Source organism: Halyomorpha halys, unplaced genomic scaffold (assembly GCF_000696795.3).
Source record: "Halyomorpha halys isolate HHAL.00 unplaced genomic scaffold, Hhal_1.1 Scaffold1313.1, whole genome shotgun sequence".
Taxonomy (NCBI): domain Eukaryota; kingdom Metazoa; phylum Arthropoda; class Insecta; order Hemiptera; family Pentatomidae; genus Halyomorpha; species Halyomorpha halys.
Window position 1 is genome coordinate 185205 of NW_027108947.1, and position 16563 is coordinate 201767.

General features: G+C 30.2%; 1 protein-coding gene across 1 annotated transcript in view; it reads right to left on the bottom strand.

Moving 5' to 3' along the window:
* LOC106689267 (putative leucine-rich repeat-containing protein DDB_G0290503) overlaps window positions 1-16563 on the bottom strand; it is a 34857-nt gene that overhangs the window by 2761 nt on the left and 15533 nt on the right. Inside the window, exons 8-12 of the mRNA XM_014434162.2 lie at window positions 10551-15654; window positions 9760-9824; window positions 8385-8604; window positions 6876-7041; window positions 5092-5254 (exon numbers count right to left, since the gene is read on the bottom strand). Of these exons, the coding sequence (XP_014289648.1) occupies window positions 5092-5254; window positions 6876-7041; window positions 8385-8604; window positions 9760-9824; window positions 10551-15654 (5718 nt within the window). The remainder of the gene's footprint in view (window positions 1-5091; window positions 5255-6875; window positions 7042-8384; window positions 8605-9759; window positions 9825-10550; window positions 15655-16563) is intronic.

The following is a 16563-nucleotide window of genomic DNA, read 5'->3' on the forward strand; positions in this document are numbered from 1 at the left end:
ATACAAGCTGTGTGCGACTTCAAGCGGCAATTCTCGAGTTTGTAAAGCAGTCTATTCCTAGGGAATTTATTAAGAGGCACTCTCCATTCTGGGATGATAATTTCCAGAAACTAAAACAAAACGGATGCAGCTAGAAAAGATGCTGAAAGGTCAAAAAATCTGGAGGATATTGTCAGGCTAAAACACGTTACTGCAACCCTTAAGTTCAATGTTATTCAAGCCAAAAGAAAAGCTTTCAGAGAATTTTTGGCCAATTTGGACTTTCAGAGAGATGGGGTGAAAGGACATAGATTTATTTCAAAGCTGAATAGTGGAAAAGATCCAAGGAATATCCCTCTTAAGTTTAATAATAAGGAGATGTTTTCTGGACTTTCCATAAAAGGAGCTTCTGTAAATTGTTTACCAGGACCTCTAATCATAAACCAACAGAAGAAAATAGAATGATAAATACCACATCACCAATCCTATGCCTGAACTCTTTTGAAAGCCAACTCTTTGAGGACGACTTCACATTTAAAGAACTTGAACTGGCACAACAAAGAAGGGGAAAAGCGGTGGCCTGTTAATATCTTACCAGAGTTTCTCATCCATCTAGATAAAAAAGCTAAACTTACCGTTTTGGACTTCCTCAATACTGTGTGGAGTTCGCAATATCCTAGTGTCTGGAGGAAGGCTGAGATGAACCCAATACTTAAGAAAGGAAAATGTTCCTCTTGTGCTCAGAAAACTACCGACTTATCTCGCTCTCAAGGATTTTTTCTAAGCTTCATGAAAGAATGGTTTTATCTCAGCTCCAGATGTATCTAGTTAGAGGAAATAGGATGTTGGCAAAGCAAGCAGGTTTCCGAAGACATCGAGGTACAACTGAGCTGGTGGCTTGTTATAGTGAGGATGTAAAAGGAGGCTTCCAATGCAAACAACATACGCTTGCAGTTTGTCGGATTTAAGTATCTGATATTTTCACTTCTTTAAATTTGTATGAAGTCAAGGTCGGGAGTCTCATTTTCTGATGCCCCCTTGATGTGGACACTGAAAGACTCCAAAGATACCGCCACTGCAGTCTAAATTATCTATCATGGCATGGAAGATAGAACCTGGACTGCCCTTACTACAGCTGAGGACATGCTGGCCAGCGACCGATTGGGAGAGACGTTTTTCGATGAACACTGGACGAAAAGCACATGGTTTTCACTATTTCGCCCACTGCATGAGGAAGGTGGATATACATCTGGACGAGGGAAGCAGCCATAGGATGTAGAAGTAACCGCGGCAGCAAGACTTCCTACCCAGTCACCAGATAAGAGATCACTATTTCTTAATATATGAGGCCACCCAAATTTTTGTTATCATAGCAATAATCAAAATAATTTAAATAATATTTTTAGCTAACACACTAACACACTTGCCCCTCCAGGGAATTAATATTTGAATTATAAAGAAATATATGCATGTTCATTAATAACCAGAAAAGTCTCACAATTTTAACACCCCCTTTATTCCACATTAATTATAAAAAATTCAACATACACACAGGATACCTGAAGTAAGAAACGGACAGGTCTCGATGTATAAACAGTGTATGTTGACTTTAAAGCTGCTTTTAAAAGAGTCTGTAGGAAAATCCTTCTAAATAAGCTCTTGAAAAATAATGTTAATGGAAAAATGTACTGAATCACATGGTACTTCTTGTCTCAGAGTTTTCTCAGAGTAAGATACAATGGCTCATGTTCAAGTTTTAGAACGTTTAGCCAGGGTGTACCTCAAGCATCTGTCCTTAGTCCTACACTCTTCAACATAATAATAGATGACTTAGTGACTGTGCTCGAGGAAATACCCGGAATATCTGCTCTACTGTTTGTTGATGATCTTCTAATATATGCGACCAGTAGCAGCAAAAATGCACTTGAAGCAATTATAAATGAGGCAATGATGAAGATTTTTAACTGAGCTATATCTAATGAAATGGAAGTGAATAACCAGAAAACTGAGTTTCAACCATTCACATTGTCAAAAAAAGTGCACGAGTTGGAAGTCATCAATAATAATGTCCCCTTGCCAAGAATCTATACAGGCAAATACCTGGGAGAAAATTTAGATTGTAAAATTAATTGGAACAGGTAAATTGAAAAGATTGTGGAAAAGGGAGAAAAAAGGCATAAGCTCCTAAATCGTCTTGGAGGAAAGACATGGAGAGCCACCCAGGATGTGATGAGTCTCGCATATAAGAAGACTTACGTCCATCCAACCTTAGAATGCGGTTTTGAGGTCATTTGTACTGTCTCTGATGCATCCCTAAAGAGGTTAGACAGGCAGAAGAACAAAGCACTCCGACTAATCTTGGGTGCACCGCAAGATTAAGAGCACTATCTAGAAGGCAAGACTGAAATGTTGTTATCTTTGCTAATTCTCAAGCGGCTATCCTTGCTGTTACTAACACGTGACAAATAATATCAAGAGCTGTTTTGGAATGTAAATCCCTCCTCCACGATCTGACACTTCGAGGTACTGATATGGTCCTACAGTGGATTCTGAGCCATTGTGGGATTTCAGGAAACAAAGAAACAAATAATCTTGCCAGGCAGGGGGAAAAATTGCCATAGTTGGTGCATCCAAGATCCTATGACTCGGTGAAAGGAATGATAAGGACCATAATTGAGAAGGAAACAAAAACAACACACATGGAAAGGGTGGTAGAGAAAAGATGTAGAAGTTTGGTACTAAATCCAAACCCAGCGGACATCCCAAGAAGAGATGCAGTGGCCTGCTTCCACCTGACGACTGGACACAATTTCCTGCAGAGACATCTCCACAAGATTGGCCTGGCTTGGGATCCCATATGTGTGCTGTGCAATCAAGGGAGAATGGATGGAGACCACCTAGAGACATGTATTTCTCTGAGAGAATATAGAAAAAAAACATTTGTCAATGAGCATTTAAAAAAATCGAATATACATTGGACAGGGAGATATCGAATGGTCGAAGGACCGATGACTTCGGATATTTTAAAATCTCATCATTTAATATCTTCCAGAATACTACAATGGGAATAAAACCTAACTGATATTAAAGACCATTTAATTTTACATTGATATAATGAGTTTAAAGAAAATTGTAAAAAAGTATGAAGGGGTGCTTTCAATAAGTTAACATTCAACAAAAAAGTAGCTATAATTATAAGCTATAACATTCCAAGCACATATCTATCTTAGTTAAGTGCTTTCAGGTTCCAACAAATTGTTGTTTTTCAGCTAGACTGTTCATGAACAAAGATAGAGACCATTTTGTGTGACTTGGTTATTTAAACTCAGGGGACCATTTATGGTTAACAATGGATTGAAATTTTTCACTTGCATTATTACAACAGTGTGTGATGGTAAAAATGAGACTTAAACAATTTTAGTAAAAATAAAGCAGTTAACTATTTCCTAATTAACATTATTGGACAAGTAAATGGCTTATTGAAATGTATGCATATGGAAAAGTAATATTTGTTAATAATGATTAAATAATTTATGCTATTACAACACTTCTTCATTTAGGCATTGAAATCTTTTAAAATCAAAGATTAAATCATTAGGTACACTCGGCAACAGTTGTGTTTCTATGAGTGCATTTCGAACCATTATAGTACAAACTGAGGAGGAGTGAGTTAACGCAGTTAGGCAAATTTTAAGGTGGTTGCAGGGATAAATTTGAGATGGATACAGAGGTAAAATATGCGGCCAAATGTGATTTTAAAATTCTAGATGGCTCTGTACTAGCATGGAAGATGCAATAAAACTACCTGCTCCAATGAAGGAACTGCCAGGGCTTCTCAATAGCTTGGATATGCTATTAATAATTTTGATAAATTGAAGGGTAATGGAAAAACTATCTGTGACACTTAATACTTTTTGTTTTATTGAATAAAATAGAGTAACCTACCTTTATCCCTTCTACAGGCTTGCATATCAGTTTCTTTCAATAAGATTGTCAAATTAATGCATTGTTGCACAGAAAGGTTTCATTAAACCCTAATATATAGCATTAGTAGCAAAATAAAAAAAAAAATGGACTCAGCTTTCCTGTCTTCAAGTCTCAACTGATTTCTAAAAGGCTTTTCTTAATTTATATACATTTGTCAATGTTCAAATGAGTTATAAAATTTAGTTTTGTACTTTTTTTTTTTTTAATTTAATTTTTATTTTTAGGTTTTTTTTGCAAGGATCTTATAAATTTTTCAATATTTTGCAAAGATTAATTAAATAATTATTTAAATTAAATTAAATAAAGCAAAATGGCTATAGATGATATCTTATTGTCACTCTAATTGTCAAAATAACATTCTAGCTTAAAATAATTTAATCATGCACCTAAAAACAAAATGTCTCATTTTGCCTATTCCTTATCCTTTTTTTTTTACCTGAAAGTAGTATAAAAAATATGATGCAAAATACATTTTTTAAAAAATAATAATTTAATGTGGTTAACAATTTTTTGTCATAAGTGTTACTGAACTAAATTTTCATAGAATAAACATTTTTTATAATTTATTTTAGCAATTATGATTTGTAAAATAAAGTTTTTTAAAATATGGCTCATTTTTGCACCATTTGACCTTACGTAAGTCAAAGTAAAAATGTCTATACTTTAATTATTGCATTTTGCAAAATGTAATATATTTGTAGCTGTTTTCACAGATATTTCTTTTTAGCCTCTAAAAAGTAAAAATATTTCAGGTATAAGAATAAAATTCATAAGTATTGAGATATAATGATAATCATAATCAAAAAGATGGTAACCAGTTAAGTCCTGGTTATGATAACAGTGTAGAGAAACGAAATAAACATTAAGTGATTAAAAGATAGGTTTAATAAATTAAGATTTTAGTTGTAACATTATGTTGGATTTCCAACAATAAAAATTTTAGATAAGGAAAATTTATAAGAAAACTGATTACTAAATCGGTTAGAAAAATTATTATGGGAGATAGGAAACAAAGTTGGCAGAATAACTAGGATTATAAATTATTATGTGTTTGATAATGAGTGATATCTTCAGACTTAGCCAAAATGAAAAAAGCTCTATACCATTGAAGAAAGAAGTAAATACCTCAGTTATAGTCTGCTGATAAACTTCCTCTTCCTGAGCCTCTACTTTCTTTTTAATTGGATCATTCAAAACAGTCTTTTGCACATATTTAACTGTTTCCATGGCTTTTTGCAAATCACATTGCTCCCTCAATACTTCTCCTTTTCTTTGTTCAGCAAGACATCTTTTTTTATAATGAACATTTTTAGTAAGGCAATCATATAGAATTTAAGAAAATTGAGATATTTATATTATATAATCATACTCTAGGAAGATTTATAATGAAATGCTAGTGATCAAAGAAAAGAAAATGGATACCAGGTTAGTTTAATGACTTAGTTAATGGTAAGGGATCCAACTCATTAAGTGTGTTAAGTTAGATCTTATATAATTACAAAAATATAATTCCCTTGTAATGCTTTTATATGTTATCATGTAAAACTGTAACAAGGGAATCCTGCTAGACAACAGATCAAGATGTGATGAAAACCACCTGGACCATGTTTCATAATGAAAGCTAATAGTATTAGTTCATAGTACAAGTGTAGAAACTAGTGTGGTAATAATACTAATACTTATTTTTTTCATGATGGAGATGGCTATTAGTGGTATTACAGGAATTAAAAAATACTAAAGTACAAGTTACTATTGTACAAGTTTGTGCTATTGAATTAAGATAAATCTACAAGACTAATAGTGTTAGTTTGTACTTTATTATGAAACAGGGACCTGGTGGTTTGATTTATGGTGTCCTATTACCAGGCCCGACAAGAGAAGGGAGCCGATGGGGCTATAGTCCCATGACATCTGGACTCTGAAAGGGGCATAACCAGGTTTTATTTTTTACCTTTTAAATTTATTTTAAAATAAAGTGGATTATTAGTGTATGGAATAAAAATATAAAATAAGGTAACTAAAATCTGAGACTGAGAGTACTGATGTCATTAAAGATATGCATCCCTTGCCATTTCTTTTACTTCCCACCATGTAGGTAAATAAAAAAGGAGTATTTTATATTATTTTAAACTGTTAAGGTCTAATATAAACTATTTTAATTATTTATCGCAACATTATATCCAATATATATGAGTCACTCTGTTGTGAAACATGGTTACTGCAAAATTAAAACTTACACATTGCTAAATTGTAATTAACAAATTTAAATCTGGAGTAATAAACCATGATTTAGTACCAACATTATACTTTTAAAAGTACAAATTTACTAAAAAATCTACTGAATAAGCTATGAAAAATTCAATTTACAATAAATATCAGTCACCATGCCCTGCAACCAAATACCTTATTATTAAAAAATAACATTGTTATTAAAAAAAAATTAAAGAAGATGAAGATTTCAAGAAATTAAGCTAAAAAACTAATCAGCATCAGTGATGGTGGAATGGACAATAACAAACTTACTAAACTTTGATTTATAGTTGGAAGTAAAACAGAAACTGTTTTTAAAATCAAACAAACAAAATTTACTGGGCATCCAAAAAATATTATCCAAATTCATTTAGATCCTTTTTGAATCAGAAATTGATATGAGAAAAGAAAAAAAATGAATATTTTATTTCAAATATTTAAACTGTAAAGGTCTAATGTAAAATATTCTAAATATATACCATAAAAATATATCCAATATTTTAAAAAAATATATATGAAAAGCTCAAGAAATTACACTAAAGAACTATCATAATATAATTGCAAAGAGTAAACTTGTACTTAAAGTTTTGGTTTCAGTCGTTTATATCATATTGACAATTAGATTAATTACTCCTGCATTAATAAACAATTAGTCTTACATAAAATGATTGAGTTGGCTCTGAGTGTAGTTAGCTTGTTGTTTAAGTTTTTCTTTATCTGATGGTGGTAACTTTTCTGCCAACTTCATCTCCAGTTCAAGGTTAAATTCTTGTATAGCATATAATTCTTTTTGATATTGCTGTACACTTTCAGCTAAAGCACAAGCTGTAATATTTTAAGGTACATTAAAGTAGTCTTCAGTACCATATTTTCAAACAATAATTGATATAAAATAATTTTCATATTTATAAAATTATACAAACTTAGTTTTTGAATTATATTTATTTACATTAGATCTGAACCAATCAAAATAAATGACTAATGTTTTATTTCAGTTGATCATTGCTTTAACAGATGTATTTTTTAAAAAGTGCTTTGTATTGTTATAAATCAAATATACCAAATATTCAGCAAAATATATCAGAGACAAGGGTGATTTGTTTGATTAAATTGTATGAAGAAAGAATTATCAGACACCTTGGCATTAACCAATTAACAATATTCTGGACAGTGAAATGTGATAGAAAGACAGGCAACCATATAGGGAGATCATAGTCAGGTCTGCCATGCTCTAAAATAGGAGAAAACAGTTGATTTATTCAATGAAATGTTCTTCGAAACCATTTATCATCTGACAAAGAAATAAGATATTTAATTTAAGGAGTTGGAGATGTTGGTATTTTTCTAATGATAGTTACAAAGATGTTGAATGAAGTTGGTATGAATGTCAGAAGATTTGCAGGGAAGAAGAATTACAGGGCACACTGATTGTTCTAAAACACATCAATTGGACAAATGAAGACTATAACTAAGAAATATTATTCAGAGATTAGTCAAGATTCATTTTAGTGGATTGGATTAGTTGCTGTTAAAAAAAAAAAAAATAGCTTTTGGTATCACTGCTTCCCTACATATCCTCTATAACCCCTTTGTTAGCTGACCTTATAAGGAAAACAAAATACATAATATCAGTAGTCATCAGGATGGCGACCATGAAAGCTGATTATCAGGATTCTTCTCAAGTACCAAAGATTTTTTTTTTCTGAATAAAAAAAAAATTGGTATTCAAATTTTTTTATTCCCCCAATTTCAAACAAAAATAAAATGTTTCTGCAAAAAAAATGAAAATTTTTTGTCGATAACTGGTTATTTTAACTGTCAAACTTCAAGGTTAAATAAAATAACCAATAAACCTGGTATTTTTCCAACTTTAATGATCTCTCCTGGTGAAAAGAGTTGTGTAAATGTGTTGCACACTACTTTTCCCACTACTACAAAGATTTTCCTAGCATGCCAAAAAAGTGTTGCTGCTGTAAGAAAGTTGTGAGCTACACCACTATTTCAGCATATAGTGTTGCCTATGGAGAATACAAATTTGAGTATTAACTCAAAATTTCCAAAAAAAAGTGAGTAACAACTTTCCTTCCACTGCCTTAGCTGTATTATGTACTATACACTAACTTTAAGTTCATTAAACATTTAATATAAAAATAAACATTTTTTTTTACTTCTTTTCTGTGCTTCCATTTGTCTTTTAGATACTTCATTTTGAAGAAGACATGTCTTTTTTAGAATATCTTTCTTATCTGGAGGTAATTGCATGTATTTTGAATCTAATTTACAAATAGGTGATCTTTCTGGTAAATTAGCCCTTCCTTTCTTTATTAACATTGCTGTTCCAGAACAAACAAGTTGGTGAAGTTCAGCTAATTCATCCATGCTGCATGCCTAATTAAAAAGAAAAATAATAAGAAACCAGAGTTATAGGTGATGCTAACCAGGGTTATCGGTGATGTAAACTAAACATCACCACAAATAGCCATGGTAAATGGTGTAGAAATTAAAAATATAATATTAACATATATTGAAACATAAAAAAAAAAAAGATGGGATGTAACGAAGATATTTTTTATTTTCATATTAAAAAAGAAATCTGAAAATCTATAAACTTGTTTTGCTTTAAACTTTTTCATAAAAAAAAAAGTTTTATTTAACATCCTAATCTACTAAACTAGAGGATCAATAATCCATGGAATTTAAGATTATATAACAACTCTTAATTTATGATTTTGAGACAAAACTATGTCAAATGTATACATGGGGAAGAGTGAGACAAAACTATGCAATTAGGTGTAGAGGCTCTGAAGTAAAAGAGGAAATTTCTAGACTTAAAATTAACAATATGCTTCAAATTCAAGATCTATACTTGGTCACTTGATGGAAATAATGAAAGAAAAACTTAAGATTCAAAAATATCATGACTAAAGAAGCATGAAAATAAGGTAAAACATAATTTTACAATGATATATCATTTCAAAAATAGTAGAGAAATATAAATTATAATAATAATGTGAACTACTACAATCAATGAAAGGTTTGGGGTTCAGTACATTGTAAGCTCATAAAAATGGTTTAGAACGACATTTATACACGGAGGCGATTTTTTAAAGATCTCAACCGCCAGATTTTTTCCTAATTATAGATACACATTTTATGAGGCTTCGTGGATCCCAGGAGGGATCCCTATTGAGAACCAATAGGGTTGATTACAGCTACAGTAACAAAATAAATAATTATCTGCAACAGCCGTATTTAAACCCAGGTTTTTGGAGTTAGTAGCACCTGGCTTCTTATTAGCAATATAAACCACAATAATTCACCACTCGCTTCCCAATCCTTAAAGTATTTTCATATTTCTAATCAGTTGTTGCCATCTTGATTGCAATTAGAGAAGTATAATTAATTATTGATCACTTTACATAATTACAGTTTAGTATTTGGTTTTCTAGAACAGTTTGTGGCTTATATATTCAAGTAGCTTGAAACATACACATAAAAGTTAAGATAAATTACACTCTCTGAATATAATATCTAAAATTTTACCTCAAATCCATTATACATGATTTTCTTTAGTATTTCATTCAGTGGAGTATCTGGTGGCAACATAGCTGGAATAGTTTTTTATAGCATTGTTAGAAAACATGTTTCATGATTATTTAGGATAAAAAATTCATGATAAGGGAGTTTAATAAAAAAATTAAGACTTAATAGTAATAGTGATACCATTAATTTGATTAATAATAATAGCACTCCATTCAAGAGGTATTTAGTATTGAATATAATAATGAAATTTTTGAAAAAAAGTTTAATGCCAGAGGGTAAGTCCTTCTGCAATGAATGAGTTAATTATAAAAATTTTAAAAATTTAGTCTTTTACTCTCATTAAAAACAAGTCTTTGTGAATTCTTTAGAGTTATAATTTTATCAATTGGGTAAATAAAATAATTTTTAGGAAATTTTTAAGACTCAATCTGAAAGTAGTTTTGAATTATTGAAAATTAAAATGACATCATTAAGAAAACTAGCAAAATATGGTTTTATCAACTTCCTAATGGAAAAAAAAACTAAAAGTAATAATAATTATATAAATTTTGGATAGAGATGATTCATTATGGCCAGAATTTTACATGATCTATACACTGTTAATAAAGCTTCGTAACTATGAAGATCTTAAGACATGAATATCTCCTAAACAAAGCGTTAATGGACATACTTTCATTGGGTTTATTTATTTATTTTTTTTTTTGTGAACCTTAATTCATATTTTCAGCTGAGACACTGAACCCTGAAACACTGTGTATAACCAATTGTATACTAAACATTACATATCATACCTAGTGCTGCTTCAAGTTCAGTTTTAAGCCTTCCTATTTCAGAGAGTAATTCTTCACTACTAGCATCCATTGCTTCTAGTTTATCTTCTAAATCTTCTACTTTTTCTTGAAGCTTGTGTAATTGATCTTTTAAATAACTTATTTCATTGACTTTTTTAATGTTATCTTCTTCGGTTAATTTAACTTTTGTTTCTAAACATATAATATCGTCACTAAGTTGGCATATCACATTTTTCAAATTTTCAATTTCTCGTTTTGCATCATACAATTTATTGTAAACTGTTTTCAATTCATTTTCCATATTGTACTTAGCATTGTTACACAATTCCAGTTGATCTCGTAACTTTTTAATTATATCTAAATTTGCAGCTAATTCTGCTTTTTTTAACTCCAAATCATTTAATAGAGTAGTTTTTTCTTGTTTTATTTCTTTCATTTCTTCTTCGAGTTGATTATTACTTTTTCTTAAATCATCAACATTATTTTGACAAATAGCAAGTTCTGATTCCATTCTTCCTTGGATTAACAGTAGTCCACTTATTTCTTGCTTAGCTTTTGCTAAATTTTCATTCAATATTTTGTTGTCATTTGAAACTTTTTCTAAGTTTCTATCTGCAATTTCTTTTGATTTCCTTAATGTATCTAATGCAAAATTGAGTTTTGTAACTTCATCTGAAAGTTCTTTTATTTTTTTATTTAAACTTTCTATTTGACTCTTTAGTTTTGCATTATTTTCTTCAAGTTCTTTGTTATTTTTGAGTAGTAACATATTTTCAGTTTTAAGATTATCAATTTCAGCCAACATTTTCTTGATTTCATGATTCATTGAATCATTTTGGTGGTTAAGTTGAAGTAATACATCGTTTAATCTTGTAATTTCATTTGACATTTTTATATTGTCATTATAAAGCTCTTCATTTTCACTTTTCAGCATTTTTAGTTCGTCTTTCAGTTTGGCTAATGCATTGTCTCTTTCTTTAACAATTTCTTCTAACCGAATGAGATCTAGTAATGCGTTTTCCAGTTGTTCCTGCAATGTTTTAATTGCCTCTTCATTCTTTGCTATTTCATCTTTTAATCTACCATTTTCTTGTTCTAAATCATTCAAGTCTGCTAAAATCTTACTATTTTCTTTTTCTAATGAAGCTATTATATTATTCAATTCCTCAGTTTCTACATTCTGGGAAGCATTCTTATTTTGCATTTCGTCTAATTCATTTTTCAGAGCTGATATCTCATCATGTAATTTGACAATTTCATCCTCTAAAAGCTTTTTTTCTTGCTTTAAATCACTTATAATATTATCTGATTTATTTAAATCTGTTTGAAGCTCTTGAAGTTGTTGGTTTAATTCTTTAATTCTATCCTGTAGTCCTTTATTTTCTCTTTTCAAGACCTCCATATCAGTTTGAAGAGACTCAATTTCGTTCTTTTGATTAGCAATTTCTTGTTTTAGTTCTAAATTTTCCTTTGTAAGTTTTTCCATCTCATCCTGCAATTTGTTAAATTTTAATTGCATGTTTTCAAACAACTGAGCTTGTTGATCTAACAATACTTTTTTTTCTTCTAATTCATCATTTAATTTTTTTATTTGGTTGTTTAATTTTTTTATTTCGTTTTCCATTTCCATTTTTAAATCTTTCAATTTTTTAATTTCATCTTTTAGATCTTCAACAGTTTTTTCACACTCTTTATTTTTTATCTGCATTGCCTTTAATTCATCTTCCAAAGCTTTCACTTTTTTTTCTAATTCTCTGATCTTATTTTCCAAGTCAACCTTAACATTTTTTAGGTCTGTATTTTCAGTTTTACAAGCTTCCAAAAGTTTTTTGATTACTTCCAGCTCATTTTGTAAAGAGATGTATTTAGATTTTAGCTCAGCACATTCTTCTTGTTTGTTAAATACATCAGTATCTAATTGACTTAATTTATCTTTTACTTCTTTATTTTCATCTGTAAGAAGTTTGTTTTCTTGTTTTAACTTTTGATTTTCATCATTTATTTGATCCAATTTTCGAATAGCATTATCTAAAGCTTCTTTCAACGATTTATTTGAATTCTCTAATTCCTCAATAGAATTATTTAAATCAATTATCATTTGTTTAGCATCTTCTAATTCCTTTTTACACATTTTAAGTTCATCATTCAGTTTTTCTAAAGCCAATGATTTTTCTTTTAAATCATTACTAACAGTTACATAATTTTCTTGCAAAGCCTGTAAGGCATTTTGAAGTTCTTTGTTTGTTTCTTCTAAGGATTTCAAGACTTTTTTTAATTCATCAAGGTCTTGCTTTAACAACAAATTTTCTCTTTCTTTATTTTCTAAAGCAAGTTTAACTGATGACAGTTCTTGAGATGCCTCATTCATTTTGTCTCTGGATTCCTTTAACATTTTTTCATAATCTTTAATTTTGTTATCCTTTTCAGCAATATCAGTATTAAGGGTATCTGTATCATATTGGAGCATATCTATTTGTTGTTTTAAATTAGCTATTTCTAGACGTAGGTCATCACAAGTTTTTTTCAGTAACTGATTATCTTTAGTTAATTGGTCATTAAGATTATTCATTTCTTTAATTTTGTTATTTAATTCATTAATTTTGTTTTGAAGTTCACCAATCTTATTTGCTGCATTAATTGATTCCTTTTTGCAATCTTCAAGAGCTCCTTTAATTTTTTCCAGTTCATTTGAAAGTGATGAATTTGTTTTCTGCATATCTTTTAATTCTCCTGTAAGTCTTTTGTTTTCAGCTTCAAGAACATCATTTATTTTTCTAAGACCTTGTAGTTCTGAATTGCTTTCAGCCATTAGGTTTTGTTTTTTTGCTAATTCTCCTTGACATATTTTTAATTTATCTTGTAATTCTGTAATTTGGTCCTCCAATTTTGTGATTCCAGATTTGCACATTTCTAGTCTTTTTTTTGCCTCATTAGCATCAGCTATTTCTTTTGATAATTGCTGTTTTAGGTTTTCAATTAACTTGTCTTTTTCTAGTAACTGCCCATCCCTACTTTTTATTTGGTCTTTTAGGGTCTTCACTAATTCTTCATCTTCAGTTAATCTTTTCTTTAGATCATCGCATTCTTTCAAATTATTCAATAGTGATTTCAGTTCATCTTGTAATCCTAATATCTTTTTGTTTAAGTCATCAATCGTTCCATTCAACTTTGCATTTGCGTCTTTTAATTGCTCCTTTTCATTTTTATCTTTTTCTTTCTGTGCATTGCAAGCTTTCAGTTGATCCTCTAAATTTGTAATGCGGGTTTGTGTGTCTGGAGTACCAGTAAATGACTGTAATTTATCCATCATTTCTGCTTTAGCCTTTTCTAAAGCAGATAGTTCTTCTGCTCTTTTTTTTAATTCTATCACCTTATCGGCTAGCTGATTTTGTGTATCTTTCAATTTTCCTTCCAGTTCAGCATATTTATTTTTTTCTTTGGCAAGATCTTCTTGAATTTTTTTCTTTTCCATTTCCAATTGTTCAATTAATGCTTTTATCTTTTGATTTTCATTAAGAGTGAGATTACTTAATTGGTTACATTTGTCTAATGACGATTCAAGTTCTCGAATATTTTTTTCTAACTCATTTTGTTTTCCTTGAAGTTTTGTATTTTTATCTTTAAGATCCTTATTTTCATTTGACAATTTTTCGAGCTCTTTTTTTGAATCTGCAATTTTTTTTTCAAGTTCTGCAATATGTTTTTCACAGTCAGTTGCACGGTTTTGGCATTGCTCAAATTTCTCTTTTTCTTGCACATATTTTAATGTCAAGTCTGCAATTTCATCTTTTAATTTATCATTCTCTTTTTTCAAATTATCATTTTCAGTTTTAAGCTTTTTATTTTCTTCTTCTAGTTCAGATATTTTCTCTTTTAAATTCAATAATTCACCTTGGCGCTCTCCATCATTAGTTGTTACTCTGGTAAGAATTTGACTTGTTTCATTGATTTCAAGTTCTAGATCATTATTTTTTTCTTGTGCTGCAACCAACAACTGTGATAATCTGTCAGTCTGAGTAGATGATTCATGCAATTGTTGATTTAAAGCTTTATTTTCTTTTTCTGATTCTTTTAACTTTTCGTCCAAATGATCATTTGATTTTTTTTGTTCTTCAAATTTTTTTAATAACCCCTCTTTTTCATGTTGTAAATGCTCAACTTTTTCTTGGCACTTGTTATTCTCTGATTTAAGATGCTCTAATTCTGATTCTTTAGCTTTTAATGTATTCTTTAATTGATCTAATTCTGCTTGTAATTCTGATAATTGATTAAGTAATTGTTCTTTACCTTTAGTTTCATTTTCGAGATTTTCAATATGACCAGCGCTTTCTCTTAATTTTCGTTGAGTCTTATCATATTCCATTTTTAATTTGTCAAGATCTTCAACTGATTTTCTTAGATCATTATTTTCAGTTTTTAATGCATGCAATTGTCCCTTCAAAGAGTCTATTGCATCTTGTTTTTCTTTGAAGAGTGTCATACATTTTTCATATTCCTTCTGAAGTTGAAGTAATCTTTGCTCGGCTTCTTTTGCACTTTTTAATTGAGCCTCCATATTTTCTAACTGCATTTTTAAGTTATCCATTGTTTCCAATTGTTTGTTGCAATTCATCAATTTCTCATTAAGGTGATCTTTTTCAGCTTTAATACTATTTATTTCAGATAATACATCTTCTATTGTCTTTAAAGCTGCTGCATGTTCTTCATGAAGTTTATCATAGGCATTACAAAGTTTTTCTTTCGATTCTTTCTCAGCTTCAAAGTCAGTTAAGAGCTTAGTAATAGTTTCTCTAGCCGATTTTATCAAATCATCAAAATAGTCACATTGTACTTGTGGATCCTCGATTGTGGTTTCTTCTAATGTTTGAATAAGTCCCAGTGTTTGGAGCCTTTCAATTTCAGATTGTTTGAGTGATAGTTCTCCTTCTAAGTATTCTTTGTTTGTGGTTAAATTTGCAATGTTGGCCAGTAGTTGGTCTCTTAGAGAGGACAGTTGATCAACTATTTCAATAGTTTTAGCTTGTTCTTCTTTAGTTTCTATCAAATCATTGACAGTTTTTTGAAGATCCTTCTGCATTGCATCAAGGGCAGCCTTAAGCTGCTCCTGAAAAATAATGGAAATGAGTGTACTTTAATTTCTATTTAGTTATGATTAAGCGGAGATCTCTTGAATATAGGCAAGCCAGAGAAGAAAATTATGAACACAGAATAAAAAAAAAAAAAAGACATAGGTAATATAAATCACTAAAAGAGATGGAGAAATCTTTTGGTAAGAAGAACAGCAGGGATGAGAAGGCTAATGAGAGGGCAAAACCCTTTATATCTCTCATTCAAGCCTGTAAAAGTCTTTAGAGGGAAGCCTAATAACTAATGAGCATGATCAACATGAATAGATGGGCAACACAAGCTGCAACTAGTGATGGAGAAGAAGAGATTGAATCTCCTTATGAAAATGATGTTCAGAAAGCTATTGATATATAAAAGAATTATTATATGCCTAGTTTCGATGAATGCCCAATAGAACTCATAAACCATGGTGGTGGTGAATTAGTTAAGCTATTACTGGAACTACTGATTGAAATCTGGAAGAAAGAAAGTTTATTTGCAGAATGGAAAAAAACCATTATCAATCCAATATTTAAAAAGCAGTGCAAGGAGAAGATGTTCGGGGTGGGGGAGTGCTCTTAGTAGAAATTAACACAAGTCTAACTTATTTTAATTGTGCTGATGTTTTGGTCTCAATTTTAGGCTTTCATCAGAGCTAAAAAACATAACGAGATAATAAACATAATTAAAAGAAAAAAAACAACAGAAAAACTATAACAAGAAAATTAAAAACATTATAAATTATATATAGGGAGATGGTCAGGGTTGCGGTCAAAAGAGAAATAAAAATAGTTTACAACTATTTAATTTCCAACGTTTCGCCCCACTTTGCAGGGCTTCATCAGGGCTGTCCAAATAAATAAGTTGAACAGACATAATTCTATCTGTTCAACTTATTTATTTGGAC